This window comes from Peromyscus maniculatus, chromosome 18, assembly GCF_049852395.1.
Source record: "Peromyscus maniculatus bairdii isolate BWxNUB_F1_BW_parent chromosome 18, HU_Pman_BW_mat_3.1, whole genome shotgun sequence".
Classification (NCBI taxonomy): domain Eukaryota; kingdom Metazoa; phylum Chordata; class Mammalia; order Rodentia; family Cricetidae; genus Peromyscus; species Peromyscus maniculatus.
This window is the reverse complement of record NC_134869.1, coordinates 10,850,381-10,872,591: the sequence shown is the minus strand read 5'-3', so window position 1 is coordinate 10,872,591 and position 22,211 is coordinate 10,850,381. Positions and strand designations below refer to the sequence as shown.

General features: G+C 40.7%; 1 protein-coding gene and 1 non-coding gene across 2 annotated transcripts in view; both read left to right on the top strand.

Moving 5' to 3' along the window:
- The first annotated feature begins 3,964 nt into the window (after positions 1-3,964).
- LOC143269386 (uncharacterized) overlaps positions 3,965-22,211 on the top strand; it is a 28,893-nt gene continuing 10,646 nt past the window's right edge. The window contains 1 exon segment of the mRNA XM_076554483.1: positions 3,965-4,071. Within this exon segment, the coding sequence (XP_076410598.1) occupies positions 4,069-4,071 (3 nt within the window). The 5' untranslated portion in view covers positions 3,965-4,068.
- On the top strand, positions 20,172-20,278 carry LOC143269448 (U6 spliceosomal RNA). The gene has a single exon (XR_013045871.1). It is a non-coding gene; the product is annotated as a U6 spliceosomal RNA (small nuclear RNA).

The window sequence follows — 22,211 nt, the reverse complement described above, 5'->3', positions numbered from 1 at the left end:
TTCTACATCACAGTTTAACATTGGAGTGGAACTCTACAAAGAAAATACTGTATACAAGCTGCTAGAAGTAATTCCAGTTGCATCCTAAACCTTAATATTAAATGTTCAAAGTGTAGAACTTCTGGAAGATAAGGGAGGGACCAGGCCTCTTTGAATTTGGCAAATCTGTGTTCCATAGAAACAACACAAGCGTGGTGCCAGTACTTCACAGTGATGGCACCGAGGACATTTCAAAGCACAGTCCCACTCCCAATGCTCTGCAGCAGGAGACTGAAGTTATTCAGAAGCTTCCAGCCAGCCCCAAGAATTGCAAAGACTATGCAGGACCATGCCGGACCACAAAGATCCACACTGGAGCATGCAGGATGAGCGGGGTCATGCTGGACAATGCAGAATCATGCAGGAACATGCAGAACTCTGCATCTGACCACTTGCTTCAGCAAGTGGAGGACCCACCACACTGTCTCCCATGACTCAACAGCATGCCCCTCACTCACCATATCTTGTTTTTCCAGCTCAGCCATGTTCTCTGCTCAGCTCCTTGCAGCAACACTCCCAGGACAGCAAAGAAAAACTACTGGTGACAGAGTCTCTCAAAGACAATTCTGAAGCTGGCAGCTGGAAAGACCCTGCACACCTTCTTGACTAGCAGGGCACCTGGAGAGCCTGATTGGCTAGTGAGACCTGAGTGTCAAGAGCACCACCATATGGTTAAACTGTACTTAAAGACATAGCACAATGATTCCTGATGCTACTTTCCATTGCAGACCCAGAACTTTTCTGAACCAGCAGAGATTTGCATTTCAATAGCATGTGCCCCTGGTTCTAATAACAGACCATGTGATCTTCCTGATCTCCATAGGCACTTCCCCTTCATCCTCCTGGACACAATGTGGCTAGCATGTACAGCCCACTATACTATGTGGGACTGAGTGAGTCCCTGTCACACAGGTAGAATGGTGCCCAGTATATTAACAACTAAAGAGAGATTTAAAGACACTCAAGGAGAGTGTTTGTTAAGTGACTTAACACTGACATCAGATGAACTGAAGGTACTTTTCACCTGGTTGTCACAGGGACTTCAGACAACCAGCAAAGAAAAGTAGGAGATAGATCACTACCCAGATAATAGGTTCATTGCTTTAGGAGTATTAATCCTAAAATTCAGGGCAAAGTGTTGGCAAATGAATAATAATAAAGAGTAGTCTTCATGGATAGCTGAATATTTAGAGAATAATGGAGCTAGGGAGAGTGTGTTTATGAACACTATTGTTAGTCAGCACATATTCCTCAGTGGGCAGGTGAAAAAAAACTGCATTATTCAAGGTCCCTTTACATTATCAGAACTGGTAGAATGAATCTCTCCCTGTAGGAAAAAAGTGGAAGTATTAATGTTGTACAAGCTGTGTCCATCTTTAATCTGGAGTGCTCTTAACTAGTAAGGTATTTTTCTACCCTAAGTTTTTTATTCTTGATCATGTTTCCTGTCCAAGGCAGCCTAGTCAGGGGCATAAACCTGGTGCTGATTAAAAAGTAGAATTTTCTTCCATTTGAGAGAATAAGGCAGAGATGAGTCCCCTAATTATTTGTCCAATACAACATGATCAGCCAACTATCCATATAGGTACAACCAACAAACCTAGATGCAACAGGTTGTATTCATGTATTTCAGCATACTTATTCACCCATAATTAAAAAGGAAGAATTTAGAAGGGACTTGGGAAGGGATAAAATGAAGAGATAAAAGGGAAAAGGAATGTAATATCTCTTAATTAACAATTTAGGAAAATAAACTTCAAATAAAAAAGGGGCTGGAGAGATGGCTCAGCAATTAAGAGCACTGGGTGTTGTTACAGAGGACCTATGTTCTATTTCTAGAAACCACATGGTAGCTAACCATTTTCTGTAACTTCAGTTCCAGGCATCTCCTGCCTTCTTCTGACCTCTGTAAGCACTGTGCACTGATGCATGCATGGAAAACACTCATAATTTAATTTTTTTCTGAGAAAAACGTAAGAATGAAATTTCCTACAGTGATGTCACAGCCCTGAGACAGACAACAGCCAGGGCTAGTTAATAGGATATCCCTATGTTCTTGCATGGAAGGAGTCTTTTCCTTGAAGTCCTCTGTATTTTTGTTCTCTCTCTTTTCCATCTGTGGCAATGGCATTGGTACAGTTATCCTTTAGACTGAACATCAAGATTGACAGGTTGCATAGTTTCCAAAGCAATATTTTTTTCCACTGTGTCATTTATTGATTTTCAGCTAAGACCTTGTGGTACAAGATGAACCTGCCAAGGGATTTCTTTCCATCATTTTTATAATTTACATAAGTCTCTGCATAACACTGCAATAAGAATACCCCTAAATATCTCTGCTTTTACATTCTGATTATGATTAGATGTGGTTTTCTTTATCTGCCTGTTTAGGAATAGGGAGAATTCTACATGAACATGTTCAGACTTCCTAAATAAAATCCCCATACTTCCTTTGTTTAGGAAAAGCATGTTTTCCCTGCCTCCTGCAGGTAAGAAATTTCTTCTTTGTTGGCTATTGTGATGGCTATTTTGGGTAGTCAAACTGACTACTTCTGTAATTAACTAAAACCCAAAGATTTGATATAGCTGTAAGAGATTTTTTTTAATGTTTTGGAATCATAACCCATCTTTAATTTGGATCATTTGAGGCAAATTCCAAAATTAGCTGCTTGGTGGCTGTGTACACCTTTAACTCAAGCACTCAGGAGGCAGAAACAGTTGGACTTTCCTGAGTTTGAGGCTCTCCTGGTCTACAGACTAAGTTCCAGGGCCACACAGATAAACCCTGTCTTGAAAACACACACACAAAAAAATCAAAGGTTAAGATGCACCTTTAATCTGGATTGTACCTCTGCAGGCAGCCTACATATATAAAGTATATTGAAGGAGGAAGCTCTGTCTCTCTCTTTGCCTCCTTGCTCTAGCACCAAGTTCATCCCTTTACTAGCATTAGAGCCTACTTCCTTGGTATTTTGGTGTATAGTTAAGACCAGCTAAAATATTTAGCCTCATGAACTGAACAAGTACTGTACTCTTCCAATATCCATTGGTAGGCAGCCATTGTTAGACTACCTGGAGCACAGCTTGTAAGACATTCTATGAAATCAACTTTCTACATACATGGAGAGATTCATTCTACCAGTCCTGATCATGTAGAGAACCTTGAATAATACAGTTGCATTTTTTTCCCACCTGCCCACTGTGTAAGATGTTCTGGTTAACAATGGTGCTCATAACCACATTCTTCCTAGCTCCATTATTCTCTAATATTCAACTTTCCATGAAGACTATTCTTTATTATTATATAATTTTCTTACAGTTTGTTCTGAATTTCAGAAATTAAACTCCTGAAGCAATAGAGCCCGCGTTCAGTTTTCTGATGGGAGAAAGAGCTGTTATCATGTTGTGTTATCATGTTCCTGCCTTTCTTTCCTGGTTGTCTGAAGTCCCTGTGAAAAGCAGGTTAAAAGTCCATTCAATTCACCTGACCTCAGTCTGAAGCCACCTAACAAAAATCTCCTTTTGTGTGCTTAAATATCTCTTTAGTTGCTAATATTCGGGGCATTCTTCTACCTGTGTGACAAGGAATCACTCCACCCCACACAGTTATAGTGGGCTGCACAAGGTAGCTAGAGACATTGTGTCCAGGAAGAGGAAGGAGAAGTGCCTATGGAGGACAGGAAGCTTGCAGTGTCTGCTATTAGAGCCAGGGACAGGTGCTATTGAAATGTAAATCTCTCCCAGTTCTGAAAAGGTCTTGGTCTGAGGTGGAAGGCAAGGTCAGGAACGATTGTGCTGTGTCTTTAAGCACAGTGTAACCCTATAGGAGGTGCGCTTGTCACTCAGGCCTCATTAGCCAATCAAGTCCTCCAGGCAAGCAGTCAGTCAGAAGAGGTGCAGGGTCCTTCCTGTCACAAGCTTCCTGCTTGGCTTTGAAGAGGAGCTGGGGCCAGTGGTTTTGTGTGCTGTGCTGTGTGTGCTGCTGCAGGAAGCTGAGCAGAGAGGTTCGGCAATCTGGAAAACCACAACATGGTGAGTGAAGCGCTGCTGTCCCCAGACTGGGAGGAGTGGTGATTTCAGTCATGGGAGCCAGTTTGGTGGGTCCTTTCCTGACTGGGTGGGAGCCAGTGTCCGGATGTAGAGTTCCACATGTTCTTGCATGGTACTTCATGGTCCAGCGTGGTTCTGCTCGTCCAGCCTGCTCCAGTGTGTTTCTGTGTGGTCCTGCGCTCTCTTTGCAATTCCTGGGCTGGCTGGCAACCTGTGTCACTTCACTCTCTAGGCTGCTTGTGTGCAGATCATTGGGAGTGGGACTGAGCTTTGAAAGAACCTTGTTGACATCACTGTGTAATGCTGGAACCCTTAGTGCATAAGCATTTTCGCTATGGAACACAAATTTGCTGAACTCAGAGAGACCTGGTCCTGTATCTAATATATCTCCCAGAAGTACTGCACTTTGAACTTTTCACATATAGGCTTGGGGTCCATCTGGAGTTATTTGTGTGGACCTTGTAAACAGTATCTCCTGTGCAAAATAGCACTCCTCTGTTATACTGTGGTGGAGAAAAATAGAATTGACAGTATTAAAATTGATGGTATAAGGGCTTACCAATACTTAAGAGACATTAATTTACAAAGTAGAATTTAGGAAAGGAAGGGCTGCATCACAAACATCCCAAAGATAAGTACATGCTAACCATGCCAGTTAGAGATTAGTATGATAAGATGTAAATATTTGTTCTGCAGGATTAACCAGCTACATTCCCATAACAAAGGAGACAACCCTGATTTACAACAAGCAGAAAAGCCCATCGTTACATTAAAAAACCAGCCCTAAATGCTGCTCAAGGAATGATCACAGGGTCAGAACCAACATTAAGTAATGGTGTGCCATGAAGTTATACTAATTATAGAATAGGGGCATCTCGAGTCTTTTTGCAAATTGTTTTTGAGTCAAGAACTTCTATGTTGATTGAGTTGGACTTAAACCCTGTCTGTAGTCCCACAGGACATTGCCCTTGTTACCCTCCTGATTAACCACCCTAAATTCCTGGATGACACATCTGTAGCATCGCAGAGTTCTAAAATTACCTGTTTGAGTCACATAGTGGACTGTGCATTGCAGAACAGGTAAAGGATTTGTGTGTGGAGCATGGCTTCTCCCTTCAGACCAAAAGAGGAGGAACAGTCTACTGTGTACACTGCAGGGGGACACATACAAGCTATGTCATGATTGATATAGAGTGTTCAGACAAGGACTGTTTATCTGTCATTTCTTATGGAATTTAGATGAAATGTGAGCCAGACTCTGGTTCTGTTGGTCCATATGCTGACTGTGGAAGTTGTCCTTGTCCTCTGAGCTTCTCTGTGGATGGATTTCCTTGGGAGGGGAAAACTCTGCAGCCCTGGCATTGGAGAATATGATGCTTGTGGCATCATTGTTCAGTGTGCACACACAGGCAAGCTTTTGGTGTGCAGTGAGAAGACAGATTGGAAAACTGAAGGTCTGGTTTCTAGAAGTTCTGAACATTGCACTCCTCTTTCACGTTTATCTTATAAATGCTGCAAATAATTTAGAAACTGGTAGAGTGATGGTGGTGTGGATCATCTTTCAGCAATACATGATTAGAATCTCCTACCTATCTGCTACCACCAGCTGAAATGGTGTTTTCTAGTGAAATTTCATCCCAGGACACAAAAGGACTTTCTGAGCTGCAGAGGGTTATCAGGTGTGCATGGTGTTAGGTGGGTGGATAGGGCAGAATCAACATCTTGTGCCATAATCCATATGACAGGAAGCATTCAAAATGGCTAAGACATCTTTGTTTCATGATTTGGGAGCTGATTGGGGGCTCAAAAGACAACCTGCTGCATGCGCTCAAATAATCTGTCTCAAAATGGTTGTTTCACTTTTCTTATTTATGTGTCTATGCTCAGAAATAATTAGGAGCTGCTGAGTCCATGGTATTTCTTCTATTTATTTGATTTCAGTGCAGGCCACTTCATTTTCGATAACCCACAATTTTCCCTCTCAATAGTCCTTAGTTTCCTATAGCACTTTTCCTAAGGAGAGGGTCTCATTAGATCCTTCCCCTGAACCTTGTAAGTTAGAATGTGTACTGGCCATATTTTCTCCTTCACCTGAGATCTTCTTGCAGGGCTCAGGGTCATTCTACCTTGCCAGACGTGACCCTGGGTTCCCAGCTCCTATATGATTCCAGCTCTGGAGGTCCAGTTCTTCTTTCCTGGGCCCTGTGGGTACAGTGGATGGACTGCCCTGTTGTCTTCACTGTCGCTGATCTTAAAGCAGCTTTCAAATGTAGCTGCCAAGCTCTCCCCATTCTGACATTTTCTCCCAAACTGAGGTCCTCACAGAATTCCAAGGTCCTCTTAGTCAGGCTAAAAATGTCTGGAAGGATATTTCCAAGGAGGGAGAATGTCTTTGATCTTGTTGTGTGGGTGTGTCTGTGAGGTTCTTGCCTGGGGGTGCATCTGGAGAGTGCTTTGCTTGTGAGGAGAGGACTGGAGGAATTTCTGTTGAGTTTGCCTCAGGGTGAGGGTGTGTTTAGTAGGTGATTTGCAGGCCTGGCCCAGGGAGGCAGGTAGGTGGGGCTGCAAAAGCTCATGGGCCCTGTGCACCAACCCAGCTGTTGTCTTGCCTATCTCAAATACCTGTGGAGCTGAAGGAGGTGTTCCTGGAGTCACCTGGCCTGATCACTTATAGCCCTGGAACTAGTCCCTGGAAACCTTCAGGACCTGGATCTAGCTGGACAAGGAGTCAATCAAGGCTGATGATTTAACCCAGAGACTTGGAGGTTATAGTGCTGCTGTTGTAGTTGTTAGGAGTTAGCAGGATGCTGGGAACAGTGCAGGGAAGAGCTTGCAATGGTCATATACATGAGAACCCGATACAGGGAAAGTGAGACAACAATCCACCTAACCCTTTTCAGGACCTTCCTGCCACCAGGTGGCCTTCTGATTCCTTAGTCTTAATGCCACTCTCCAGATCCTTCTTTGAGTCCAAATGCCTTCCTTATACTTCCTGGTGCTCTGCTGCTTTACTGAGCATTCTAGGCACCTCCCCCTTGCTTTCTGAGACTTCAGATAGCTGCTAAAGTCTTGAATGTTCCTGAGACAGCATGGATGATCCTCATAGGTAAGCTCCTTGGTAAAATTCATAACTGTTATTTTAAGGCATTTACTATTTTGTATTTGAAAATCTTATTATATTTTTTATTATCAGAACTATGGAGTTTGTTGAAATTATAAATTACTGCTGTTCCTATAGATTTTGGTTAGATGAGTCAGGATTGGACTATTGTTTTGAAACTCCCTCTTGTATAGAAAACTGTCAGTGAATGAGGTATAGGTGATTTCTCATTGTCCCAAGTAGCCGTTTCTTAATAATCCAAAATTAATTAGGATTAATTTTCTCTCAGGTAGTTTGGATAAGTGTTTGTCTGTCTTCTTGATTTCCTCAAAAAAACTGACTGTTGTTTCATTGACTACTTGTCTTTTTCTTTGTTTCTATTTACTGAATTTTAGCCCTTATTTGATACTTTCTTCCTGTCTATTCCTCTTGGGTATACCTATTGTTTTTGTTCTACTGCTTTTATGTGTGCTGTTAAGTTACAAATATGAAGTCTTTTCCTTTTTTATGTAGACACTCAGTTGTATATACAGTTTCCTCATATCACCACTTTCATTGTGTCCTCCATGTTTGGATATCTTGTGTAATCATTTTCATTGAATTCTAGAAACTCTTTAATTTCCTTCTTTATTTCTGTCTTGACCCATTTTCTTTAGTAGAGTGCTGTTCAGTTTTCATGAATTTTTAAGTTTTTTTTTTTATATCCAGCTGTAATCCATTGTGGTCTGATAGGATGCAAGGAGTTATTTTAATTTTCTTATATCTGTTGAGACTTGAATTATGTCCTAGTGTGACATCAACTTTGGAAAAAATTCCATATGGTGCTGAGAAGGTGTATTCTTTTTCTTTGAGTGGAATGTTCTGTAGTATGTTGGTTCATGTGATTTATAAAATCCATTAGCTCCAATATTTCTCCATTTGGTTTCTGTCTGGATGACCTGTCCATTGTTGAGGGTGGGGTATTGAAATCTACCCCCTACCAAACACTGTGTGAGAGTCAGTGTGTCATTTAACCTGTAGAGTATTTCTTTTACAAAAGTGGGTGACCTTGTGTTTGGGGCATAGATATTAATAATTGAAATGTCATGTTGGAGTTTTCCTTTGATGACTAAGGAGTATTCTTCCCCATTGCTTTTGATTAATTTTTGTTCGAAGCCTATTTTGGTTAAATAATAAAATATCTACACAAAACTGCTTTTCAGTTTCAGTTTCTTTAAATATGCTTTTCCCAGCAGTCACCTTTTGGTAATCTCTATCCTTGATGTTGAAGTGTGTTTCTTGTATGCAGTGGAAGGATGGATATTTTTTCTGAATCCATACTGTTAATTTGTGTCTTCATTGGGGAATTGAGGCCATTGATATTGAGAGATATCAGGAATAATGATTTTTAATGCCTTTATTTTGTTGTTGTTATTGTTGTTATTGGTGGTGATGATAGTATGTGTATGACATTATGTTAGTTTGTGTGTGTGTGTGTGTGTGTGTTTCTCTTTTGGTTTTGCTGATGTTATATTATTCATTTACTGTGTTTTCATGTTTGTAGGTAGCTTCCTTGGATTGGATTTTTTCTTCTAGTACCTTATGGAGGACTGGATTTGTACATAGATGTTGTATAAATTGTATCTTATTTTCTCCATTTATAGTGATGAAAATTTTCTGAATGTAATAATCTGGGATGGCATCTGTGGTTTCTTAGAGCCTGCATCATGTGTGCCTAAGCCTTTATGGCTTTTAGAATCTCCATTGAGAAGTGAGGTATAATTCTCATAGGTCTGCCTTCAAATGTTACTTGGTCTTTCCCCTTTGCAGCTTTTACTGTTCTTTCCTTGTTTTGTATGCTTACTCATTTGGTTATTGTGTGACAAGGGGACTTCCTTTGTTCTGTATGTTTAATGATTTGATTATTATGTGACAAGGGGACTTTCTTTTCTGACCCAATTTCTTGGGTGTTTTGCATGCTTCTTTGTAGCTTTATCAGCACCTCCATTAACTAAGAAAAATTTGTTATATGGTTTTATTGAAAATATTTTCTGGATATTTGAGCTGGGTGTTTTTTCTTTTCTTTTCTTCTTTTTTTCTATTCCTGTCATTCACAGGTTTGGTCTTTGCATAATGTCCAAGAATTCCTGGTTGTTTTACATCGAATAATTTATTTTTATTTTTTAATTTTATTTTATAATTTAATTTTACATATCAGCCATGGATTCCCTTGTTCTCCCCCTCCCTCCATGCCCCCCCTGCCTTCCTCCCCCTCTATTCCCATCTCCTCCATGGCAAAGACTCCCCTGAGGATTGAGTTCAGTTTGGTAGATTCAGTCCAGGCAGGTCCAGTCCCCTCCTCCCAGGCTGATCCAAGTGTCCCTGTATAAGCCCGGAGGTTACAAACAACCAGCACATGCACTGAGGATAGGTCCCGGTCCCACTGCCTGGATGCCTCCTAAACAGATCAAGTTAATCAGCTGTCTCATTTATCCAGAGGGCCTGATCCAGTTGGGGGCCCCTCAGCCATTGTTTCATAGTTCATGTGTTTCCATTCATTTGGCTATTTGTCCTGTGCTTTTTCCAATCTCGGTCTCAACAATTCTCGCTCATACAAACCCTTCTCTTCTCGCCAATTGGACTCCAGGAGCTCCACCTGGGGCCTGGCCGTGGATCTCTGCATTCGGTTCTCTCAGTCATTGGATGAGGTTTCTAGCACAATTAGGATGTTTGGCCATCCTATCACCAGGGTAGGTCATTTCGGGATGTCTCTCGACCATTGCCAGTAGTCTATTGTGGAGGTATTCTTGTGGATTTCTGTGGACCTCTCTAGCACCCTGCTTCTTCCTATTCTCATGTGGTCTCCATTTACTATGGTCTCTTATTTCTTGTTCTTCCCCTCTGTTCTTGATCCAGTTGGGATCTCCTGCTCCCCCAAGCTCTCTTTTCCTCGACCCTTGCCCTTCATTACCTCCACTCATGTCCAGGTTGCCCATGTAGTTCTCATCCATTTCTCTGTCATTGGGCAATCCATGTGTCTTTCCCAGGGTCCTGCTCTCTATGTATTCTCCCCGGAGTTGTGCCCTCCTATTAGTGAGTACATATCATGTTTGTCTTTCTGAGTTTGGGCTACCTCACTCAGGATGATTTTTTTCTAGATCCACCCATTTTTCTGCAAACCTCATGATGTCATAGTTTTTCTTTGCTTAGTAGTATTCCATTGTGTATATGTACCACATTTTATTTATCTCTTCTTCAGTTGAAGGGCATCTAGGTTGTTTCCATGTTCTGGCTATTACAAACAAGGCTTATATGAACATAGTTGAGCAAGTGCCCTTGTGGTATGATTGATCATTCCTTGGGAATATGCTCAAGAATGGTATAGCTGGATCTTGGGAAGATTGAGTCCCAATTTTCTAAGAAAGTGTCATATTGATTTCAAAGTGGTTTTACAAGCTTGCATTCCGACCAGCAATGGAGGAGAGTTCCCTTAGCTCCACATCCTCTCCAGCATAAGCTGTCTTCAGTGTTTTTTTTTTTTTTTTTGTTTGTTTGTTTGTTCGTTTTTTTGAGACAGGGTTTCTCTGTGGAGCTTTGTGCTTTTCCTGGATCTCTCTCTGTAGACCAGGCTGGCCTCGAACTCACAAAGATCCGCCAGCCTCTGCCTCCCAAGGGCTGGTATTAAAGGCGTGCGCCACCACCACCGGCTGTCGTCAGTGTTTTTTATCTTAGCCATTCTGACAGGTGTAAGGTGGTATCTGAGAGTTGTTTTGATTTGCATTTCCCTGATGATGATTAGGGATGTTGAGCAATTCCTTAAATTTCTTTCAGCCATATGAGTTTCTTCTGTTGAGAATTCTCTGTTTAGCTCTATAGCCCATTTCTTAATTCGACTGTTGGGCATTTTGATGTCTAATTTCTTGAGTTCTTTATATATTCTGGATATCAGTTCTCTGTCAGATGTGGGGTTGGTGAAGACATTTTCCCCATTCTGTAGGCTGTCACTTTGCCTTGTTGACCATGTCCTTTGGTCTACAAAAGCTTCTGAGTTTCAAGAGGTCCCATTGATTGATTGTTTCTCTCAGGGTCTGTGCTACTGGTGTTATATTAGGAAGTGATGTCCTAAGTCAATGCGTTCAAGACTACTTCCTACTTTCTCTACTATCAGGTTCAGAGTAGCTAGATTTGTGTTGAAGTCTTTGATCCACTTGGACTTAAGTTTTTTACATGGTGACAGATATTGATCTATTTGCAGCCTTCTACAAGTTGATATTCAGTTAAGCCAACACCATTTGTTGAAGATGCTTTCTTTGTTCCATTGTACAGTTTTGGCTTCTTTGTCATAAATTATACGTTTGTAAGTGTGCGGGTTAATATCAGGGTTTCTAATTCGATTGGTCCACACATCATTTTTTGTTTGTTTGTTTGCCAGTATCATGATGTTTTTATTACTGTAGCTCTATAGTAGAGCTTGAGGTCATGGTTCTCGATGCCCCTAAAGATTGTTTTATCATACAGGATTCTTTTGGCTATCCTGGGTTTTTTTTGTTTTTCCATATGAAGTTGAGTATTATTCCTTCCACATTTGTGAAGAATTGTGTTGGTATTTTGATGTGGATTGCATTGAATCTGCAGATTGCTTTTGGTAAGATTGTCATTTTTACTATGTTAATCCTGCCTATCCATGAGCATGGGTGATCTTTCCATTTTCTGACTTCTTCAATTTCTATTTTCAGGGACTTACAGTTCTTGTCATATAGGTCCTTCTTTTATTTGGTTAGTGTTACCCCAAGGTATTTTATATCATTTGTGGCTGTTGTAAAGGGTGATGCATCCCTGATTTCCTTCTCAGCCTGTTTGTCAATTGTATATAGTAGGGCTACTGAGTTTTTTGAGTTAATCTTGTATCCTGCTACATTGATGAAGGTGTTTATAAGCTGTATGAGTTCCTTGGTCGAATTTTTGGGGTCACTCATGTATACTATCATGTCATCTGCAAATAGGGAAAGCTTGACTTCTTCCTTTCCAATTTGTATCCCGTTGATCTCCTATGTTGTCTTATTGCTCTGGCTAGAACTTCAAGTACTATATTGAATAAGTATGGGGAATATGGACAGTCTTGCCTCGTTCCTGATTTTAGTGGAATCGCTTTGAGTTTTTCTCCATTTAATTTGATGTCGGCTGTTGGCTTGCTGTAAATTGACTTTATTATGTTTAGGTATGTTCCCTGTATTCCTGATCGCTCCACGACCTTTATCATGAAAAGGTGTTGGATTTTGTCAAATGCCTTTTCTGCATCTAGTGAGATGATCATGTGGTTTTTCCTTTGAGTTTTTTTTTTTGTTTTGTTTTGTTTTGTTTTGTTTTTTTTGAGACAGGGTTTCTCTGTGTAGCTTTGCACCTTTCCTGGGACTCACTTGGTAGCCCAGGCTGGCTTCAAACTCACAGAGATCCGCCTGGCTCTGCCTCCCGAGTGCTGGGATTAAAGGCGTGCGCCACCACCGCCTGGCGAGTTTGTTTATATGATGTATTACATTGATGGACTTTTGAATGTTGAACCACCCTTGCATTTCTACTTGATCATGGTGGATAATTGTTTTGATGTGTTCTTGGAGTCTGTTTGCCAGGATTTTATTGAGTATTTTTGCATCAATGTTCATTTGGGAGATCGGTCTGTAGTTCTCTTTCTTTGTTGTATCCTTGTTTGGTTTAGGAATCAGGGTTATTGTAGCCTCATAGAAGGAGTTGGGAAATGATCCTTCTGTTTCTATTGTGTGGAACAACTTAAAGACTATTGGTATTAACTCTTCTTTGAAGATCTCGTAGAATTCTGTGCTGAGATCATCTGGTCCTGGCCTTTTTTTGGTTGGGAGACTTTTAATGACTGTTTCTATTTCCTTAGGGGTTATTGGACTATTTAAATAGTTTATCTGGTCTTGATTTAACTTAGGTATGTGGTACCTATTCAGAATATTGTCCATTTCCTTTAGATTTTCCAGTTTTGTGAAGTAGAGATTTTTGAAGTATGACCTGATGATTCTCTGGATTGCCTCATTGTCTGTTGTTATGTCCCCCTTTTCACTTCTGAATTTGTTAATTTGGATGCTCTCTCTGTCTTTTGGTTAGTGTGGATAAGGGCTTGACTATTTTGTTGATTTTCTCAAAGAACCAACTGTTTGTTTCATTGATTCTTTGTATTGTTCTCTTTGTTTCTCTTTAATTGATTTCAGCTCTCAATTAGATGATTTCCTGGCATCTGTTCTTCCTGGGAGACTTTGCTTCTTCTTGTTCTAGAGCTTTCAGGTGTGCTGTTAAGTCACTAGTATGAGATTTCTCCAACTTTTTTTATGTGGGCATTTAGTGCTATGAATTTCCCTCTTAGCACTGCTTTTATAGTGTCCCATAAGTTTGGGTATGTGGTATATTCATTTTCATGGATCTCTAGGAAGTCTTTCATTTCTTTCTTTATTTCTTCCTTAACCCATTGGTGATTCAGGTGAGCATTATTCATTTTCCATGAGATTGTAGGTTTTCTGTAGTTTTTGTTTTTGTTGAAATCTAACTTTAAACCATGGTGGTCTGATAGAACACAGGAGGTTTTCCCAGTTGTTTTGTATCTTTTGAGATCTGCTTTGTGGCCAAGTATGTGGTCGATTTTAGAGAAGGTTCCTTGGGGTGCTGAGAAGAAGGTATATTCTTTTTTGTTAGGATGGAATGTTTTGTAGATATCAATTAATCCATTTGAGTCATAACATCAGTTAAGTTCTTTATTTCTCTGTTAAGTTTCATTTTGGGAGATATGTCCAGTTTTGAAAGTGGGGTGTTGAAGTCTCCCACTGTTAATGTTTTATGTGTGGTTTAAGCTTTAGTAATGTTTCTTTTACATATGTGGGTGCCCTTGTGTTTGGGGCATAAATGTTCAGAATTGAAACTTCATCTTGGTGGATCTTTCCTGTGATGAGTATGTAATGCCCTTCTTGATCGCTTTTGATGGATTTTTTTTTGAAGTCTATTTTGCTGGATATTAGGATGGCTACACCCACTTGCTTCTTAAGACCATTTGATCGGAAAGTCTTTTCCCAGCCTTTTATTCTTATGTAGTGTCTATCTTTGAATTTGAGGTGTGTTTCTTGTATGCAGCAGAAATATGGGTCCATATTCTGTAAGCCTGTGTCTTTTTAGAGGTGAATTATGTCCATTGATATTAAGGAATATTAATGACCAGTGCTTGTTCATTCCTGTTATTTTTGGTGGTAGTGTGTGTGTACTTCTCTTCTTTGGGGCATTATCTATTGCCTGAGTTTTTGAGGGTATATCTGACTTCCTTAGGTTGGAATTGTCCTTTTAGTACTTTCTGTGGGGCTGGGTTTGTGGATAAATATTGTTTAAATCTGGCTTTGTCTTGGAATGTCTTGTTCATTCTGTCTAAGATGATTGAAAGTTTTGCTGGGTATATTAGTCTAGGCTGGCATCCATGATCTCTTAGTGTCTGCATTATATCTGTCCAGGTCCTTCTGGCTTTCAAAGTCTCCATTGAGAAATCGGGTGTTATTCTGATGGGTTTGCCTTTATAAGTCACTTGTTCTTTGGCCTTTGCTGTTCTTAATATTCTTTGTTTATTCTGTACATTTAATTGTTTAATTATTATGTGGCGAGGGGACTTTTTTTTGGGGTCTAATGTGTTGATGTTCTATAGGCTTCTTGTATCTTCATAGCCATTTCCTTTAAGTTGGGAAAGTTTTCTTCTATGATCTTGTTGAATATATTTTCTGTGCCTTTGAGTTGGTATTCTTCTCCTTCCTCTACCCCTATTATTCGTAGGCTTGGTCTTTTCATGGTGTCCCAAATTTCTTGGACATTTTGGGTCATGACTTTGTTGGCTTTAGTGTTTTCTTTGACTGATGAATCTATTTCTTCTACTGTATCTTCAACGTCAGAGATCCTCTCTTCCATTCGGTTGGTAATACTTGCATCTGAAGTTCCTGTTCGTTTACTCAGATTTTCTATTTCCGGCATTCCCTCTGTTTGTATCTTCCTCATTTTTCTATTTCCCTTTTCAGGTCTTGGACTGTTTCCTTCTTCTGTTTCATTGCTTTTTCATGATTTTCTCTCAGGGATTTATTGTTTTATTCTGATTTATTTGTCCTTTCCTCTGGTTTTTTATAGTGTTCTTCCCATTTTTTGTTTGTGTTTTCCTCAATTTCATTTGTGATTTCTTCAATATAAGCCTCTACTGTCTTCATGATGTTACTCATAAGGTTGCTTTCTTGTGTTTCTTCCATTTTGTGATGTTCAGGTCTAGCTGTTGGAGGTTGACTAGGTTCTGGTGATGCTGTACTGCTCTTCATTTTGTTGTATGTACTTTTGCCTTGACATCTTCCCATCTCCTTGTGGATTGGTTCTTGTTCTTATCAGTGCTCTTGGTCCAGACAGAGCTGACAGATTCAGGAAGCCTCTCTCTCTTGTCCAGATGGGGCAGGTTGGGAGCTCTTGTCCAGATGGGAGGTCCGGGGCAGGATAGGAGCTGGAGATTGGTCTCTAAGTCTCAGGAAGTGGCTGGAGTCTCGGGAGGGTGGGTGTGGGGACAGGGTGTGGAGATTGCAGGTCTGCCAGGGTTCTTGGAGAAGGGGGACCTTCCCAGTGGGAGTGGAGGAGATGCTGCCTGATGACAAGAACCTGGGGCCAAGTTGGGTAGGTCTTCCCCGGAATGACTGGTGCCCAGGGATGGGATCTAGGGGCAGACCTCTCTGGGTCTGAGCCCAGGCACTCACCTCTTGTCCAGATGGGAGGTCCAGGGCAGGATGGGAGCTGGGGGCTGGTCTTTAAGTCTCAATAAGTGGCTGGGGTCTTGGATGATTGGACGTAGGGGCAGGGCGTGGAGATAGCAAGTTCTGCCGGTGTTCTTGGAGAAGGGGAACCTTCCCAGTGGGAGTGAGGGGTATCCTGCCCAATGACCAGAACCTGGGACCAAGTTGGGCAGTTCTTCTCTGGAGTGGCTGGTGCTCAGGGATGGGATCTAGGGGCAGCTTATTTTTTATTTTTATTTCTCCTTATAGAGTGTTCTACAAAAATGGAATGATTTGAATTCTTAACCAGGAAGTGAATTTCTTTTTTAACATTTTAATTAAAATTTCATTACAAAGCACTTAAAAAAAATTTGTCACCAAAACTGACCAGACCTAAAATGTCTGTTTTTTTTTTCATTTTTCTATTAAGAAATTTTCTACTCACTCCACATAGTATACACAGATCTCCCCTCCTTCCTCCTCCCATCCCCCATCCCTCTTTCCCAAGCCATGCCACATCCCCACATCCCCCAAATTAAGGTCTCCCATGGGGAGTCAGCAGAGCCCAGCACACTGAACCTAGGCAGGTCCAAGCACCTTATCACTGCACCAAGGCTGTGCAAGGTGTCACACCACAGTCACCGGATTCCAGAAGCCTGCCCATGCACAGGGACAGATCCCGATGCCCCTGCCTGGGTGCCCCCCAAACAATTCGAGCCAAACAACCATCTCCCATATCCAGAGGGCCTAGTCCAGTCTCATGGGGGCTCCACAGCCATCAATACACAGTTCGTGGGCTTCAACTAGTGTGGACAGTCATCTATGCATGTCCTCCCATTATTTTCTCAGTGTGCCTCACTTGCAGTATCTCTCCTCTTTGTCATCAATTGGATTCCTGGAGCTCACCCTGGTGCCTGGCCATAGATCTCTGTATCTGCCTCCATCAGTCACTAGACCAAGGGTCTATGATGACAGCTAGGTTATTTGCTAGGTTGGTCACCAGAGTAGACTGGTCCAGGTACCCTCTGGCCCACTGCCAGCAGACCAAGGCAGGGTCAACCCTGTGGATTCCTGAGAGCCTTCCAAGCACCCTGCCTTTTCCTGTTTCCATGATGTCCTCATCTATCATGGTTCCTCCCTCCCTGCCCTCTCACTCTGTCCCTGTTCCATCTTGACCCTCCCATTTCCCTATGTTCTTATCCCCCACTCCTCACCCTCTGCCACCCCTCCACACCCAGTCCACTCATGTAGATCTCATCTACTTCTCCTTCACAGGGTCATCCATGTGTCCCTCCTAGGGTCTTTCCCTGTTAGCTAGCGTCTCTGGAGTTGTGGGTGGGAGTCTGGCCATCCCTTCCTTCACATTTAGTATCCACTTATGTGTGAGTACATACTATGTTTGTCTCTCTGAGTATGGGTTACCTCACTCAAGATGATATTTTCTAGTTCCATCCATTTGCCTGCAAATTTCATGATATCATTGCTTTTTACTGCCGAGTAGAACTCCATTGCGTATATATGCCATATTTTCTTTATCCATTCTTCAGTTGAGGGGCATCTAGGTTATTTCCAGGTTCTTGCTATTACGAAAAATACTGATATGAACATAGCTGAGCATGTGTCCATGCGGTAAGATTGAGCATTCCTTGGGTATATGCCCAAGAGTGGTATAACTGGGTCTTGAGGAAGACTTATTCCCAATTTTCGGAGAAACTACCATACTGATTTCCAGAGTGGTTATACAAGTTTGCATTCCTACCAACAGTGGGGCAATGTTCCCCTTTTCCACATCCTCTCCAACATAAGCTGTCTTCAGTGTTTTTGATCTTAGCCATTTTGACAGTGTAAGATGGTATCTCAGAGTTGTTTTGATTTGCATTTCCCTGATGACTAAGTATGTTGAGCAATTCCTTAAATGCCTTTTAGCCATTTCAGATTCTTTTGTTGAGAATTCTGTTAAGCTCTGTAGGTTATTTTTTTAATTGGATTGTTCTGTATTTTGAAGTCTAGCTTTTTGAGTACTTTATATATTTTGGACATCAGCCCTTTATTAGATGTGGGGTTGGTGAAGATCTTTTCCCATTCTGTAGGCTGTTGTTTGGTCTTATTGACCATATCCTTTGCTCTACAAAAGCTTCTCAGTTTCAGGAGGTCTCATTTAGTAATTGTTGCTCTCAGTGTCTGTGCTACTGGTATTATATTTAGGAAGTGGTCTTGTAGCTAGAGTTTTCCTGCCTTGCCCACAGTCAGCACAAATCTTTGTCACCCGCCAGTCCCACAGCCGCTCAGACCCAACCAAGTAAACACAGAGACTTATATTGCATACAAACCGGCCGCCGTGTGCCGCCGCTGCCGCCGCCGCCGCCGCCGCCGCCGCCGCCGCCGCCGCCGCCGCCTCCTCGGGCCGCCTGCCGCCCTTGCGGGAAAGCGGACCTGCCGCCAATTCAAGCAGTTTTTTTTTTTTTTTTTTTTTTTTTTGGTTTTTTTCGAGACAGGGTTTCTCTGTGTAGATTTGCGCCTTTCCTGGAACTCACTTGGTAGCCCAGGCTGGCCTCGAACTCACAAAGATCCGCCTGCCTCTGCCTCCCGAGTGCTGGGATTAAAGGCGTGCGCCACCACCGCCCGGCCGCCAAGCAGTTTTTAATGGATTCTTGTCACGTTGGGCGCCAGATGTAGATGTAACCAACCGTCTTATTAAATAAGAAACACAGAAACAATGTAAAAGAGAAAGCCGAGAAGTCAGAGCTCAGAGCTAAAATCTCACCCTTCCTCCTGCTGTCCCAGCTTCGCGAAAAGAGACCTACTTCCTGTCGGTTCGTATTTTTAAAGTATGTTGTTCTGCCTTCTCATTGGTTGTAAACCCAAACACATGACTGCCTCGTCACTGTCTGAATGTACAGCCCCCTAGGTCTTAAAGGCATATGTCTCCAATGCTGGCTGTATCCCTGAACACACAGAGATCTTATGGGATTAAAGGCGTGTGCCACCACCGCCACACTCTTGCTATGGCTCTAATAGCTCTGACCCTGAACACACAGATATCTATGGGATTAAAGGCGTGTGCCACCACCGCCACACTCTTGCTATGGCTCTAATAGCTCTGACTCCCAGACAACTTTATTTATTAACATACAATCAAAATAATAATTCAGTACAATTAGATTATCACCACATGGTCTCCTCTGCCAGTTTGTTCCAGACTACTTCCTACTTTCTCTTCTATCAAGTTCAGTGTAACTGGATTTGAGTTAAGGTCTTTGATCCATTTGGACTTGAGTTTTGTGCATGGTGACAGATATGGATTTATTTGCAATCTTCTGCATGTTGACATCCAGTTATGCCAGCAGCATATTTTGAAGATAATTTCTTTTTTCCATGGTATGGTTTTGGCTTCTTTGTTGAAAATCATATGTTCATAGCTGTGTGGATTAGGGTCAGGGTCTTCAGTTCTATTCCATTGGTCCACATGTCAGTTTTTATGCCAGTACCAAGCTGTTTTTTTAATAATGTAGCTCTATAGTAGAGCTTGACATCAGGGATCATGATGCCTCCAGCGGTTGCTTTATTATACAGGATTCTTTTAGCTATTCTAGTTTTTTTGTTTTTACATATAAAGTTAAGTATTGTTCTTTCCAGGTGTGTGAAGAATGGTGTTGGGATTTTGATGGGGATTGCATTGAATCTTTATATTACTTTTGGTAAGATTGCCATTTCTACTATGTTGATTCTACCGATCCATAAGCATTTGAGATCTTTCCTTTCTAATATCTTCTCACAAAAAGTATTCTCTGACATTCATTTGTTGTTCTGAGAAAGTGTTATGAACAGATGTTTAGTCCTGATAATGAACTAACTCATTCCACCTGCAATACAAACAAAAACAAAAACAAAGGCAGCAGTATATCATTTTCATAAGCAAATAAGATTTATTATTCAATTTCTTCTATATTCCAATGAAAACCTATTTACAACATAAAAAGACAATATTTTACTGATTTAGTGTATCAACTAATCTTATTTGAGCATCAATGGGACTGCTCTGTTAGAAATGTCTATATTGTGCAAAGCTGTGACCTAATCTTGAACACCATATGAAGATGGACAAAAGTAGACTCCATAAAATTGTCTTTATTCTCCACACTTCCTTTGTGGCTCACATTACACAAACCAACACACACACACACAAGCATGCACATAACCAGAAAAAAATTAATGTAGTGCTCGCTTCCGCAGCATGTTTACTAAAATTGGAATGATACAGAGTAGATTAGCATGGCCCCTGTGCAAGGAAACCAAGCATATCTGTGAAGCATTCCATATTTTTACAGACATTATGCAGATATTAAGAGACCATGGATGCCAACCCAGGCTGCTATACCCAGCAAAACTCCCTATCAACAAAGACGGAGTAAACAAAATATTGCGTGATAAAACCAAATTTAAACAATATCTCTCCACAAATCCAGCCCTATAGAAAGCACTTGAAGAAAAAATTCAACCTATGGAAGTTAGATACACCCATGAAAACACAGTCAATTGATAGTCCCATACCAACAAATAACAAAGAAGGAAAACCTACAACACTACCAACAAAAAATAACAGAAATTAACAATGACTGGTCATTAATATTCAACAATATCAATGGTCTCAAATCTCCTATAGAAAGACACAGGCAAACAGAATGGATACAAAAACAAGATCCATCCATTTGTTGCATACAAGAAACACACATCATCTTCAAAGTCAGACACTACCTCAGAATAAAAGACTGGGAAAAGACTTTCCAATCAAATGGATATAAGAAGCAAGCTGGTATAGCTATTCTAATATCTAATAAAATAGACTTCAAACTAAAATCAATTGAAAGAGATCAGGAAGGATACTAAATATTTATCACAGAAAAAATCTGAGAAGATGAAGTCTCAATTCTGAATATTTATGCCCCAAATACAAGGGCATTGACATTCATAAAAGAAATATTACTAGAGCTTAAATCGTACGTCAAGCCCCATACACTAGTAGTTGGAGACTTCAACACTCCACTTTAACCAATGGACAGGTCTGCCAGAAACTTAACAAATAAGGGAACTAACAAACATTATGACTCAAATAGACTTAATAGATATTTACAGAATATTCCACCCTAACAAAAAAGAATATACCTTCTTTTCAGCACCCCATGGAACCTTCTCCAAAATTGACCACATGCTTGGTCACAAAAGCAAATCTCCACAGATACAAAAAAAAAAATTGAAATAACCTCCGGTGTTCTATCAGAACACCATGGTTTAAAGTTAGATTTCAACAACAACAAAAATTACAGAAAGCCTACGATCTCATGGAAACTGAGTAATGTCCAACTGAATCACCAATGGGTCAAGGAAGAAATAAAGAAAGACATTAAAGATTTCCTATAATTCAATGAAAACGAATGTACAACATACCCAAACTTATGGGACACTATGAAAGCAGTGCTAAGAGGAGAAAATTCATAGCTCTAAATGCCCACAAAAAGAAGTAGGAAAAATCTCACAGTAGTGACTTAACAGCACTCCTGAAATCTCTAGAACAAGAAGAAACAAATTCACTCAGGAGAAACAGATGCCAGGAAATAATGAAATTGAGAGCTGAAATCAATAAAAGAGAAACAAAGAGAACAATACAAAGAATCAATGAAACAAAGAGTTGGTTCTTTAGAAAATCAACAAGATAGATAATCCTTATCCAAATTAACCAAAAAGCAGAGAGAGAGCATCCAAATTAACAAAATCAGAAGTGAAAGGGGGGACATAACAACAGACAATTAGGAAATCCAGAGAATCATCAGGTCTCACTTCAAAAACCTGTATTCCACAATATTAGAAAATCTCAAAGAAATGGATGATCTTCTGGATAGGTACCCCATACTAAAGTTAAATCAAGACCAGACAAACTATTTAAATAGACCAATAATCCCTAAAGAAATAGAAACAGTCATTAAAAGTCTCTCAACCAAAAAAAGCCCAGGACCAGATGGTTTCAGCGAAGAATTCTACCAGATTTTCAAAGAATAGCTAATACCAATACACTTCAAATTGTTCCACGCTATAAAAACAGAAGGAACATTACCAAATTCCTTTTATGAGGCTACAGTTATCCTGATACCCAAACCACACAAAGATGCAACAAAAAAAAAAAAAAAAGAGAGAATTACAGATCAATCTCCCTCATGAACATTGATGCAAAAATACTCAATAAAATAGTGGCTAACCAAAAT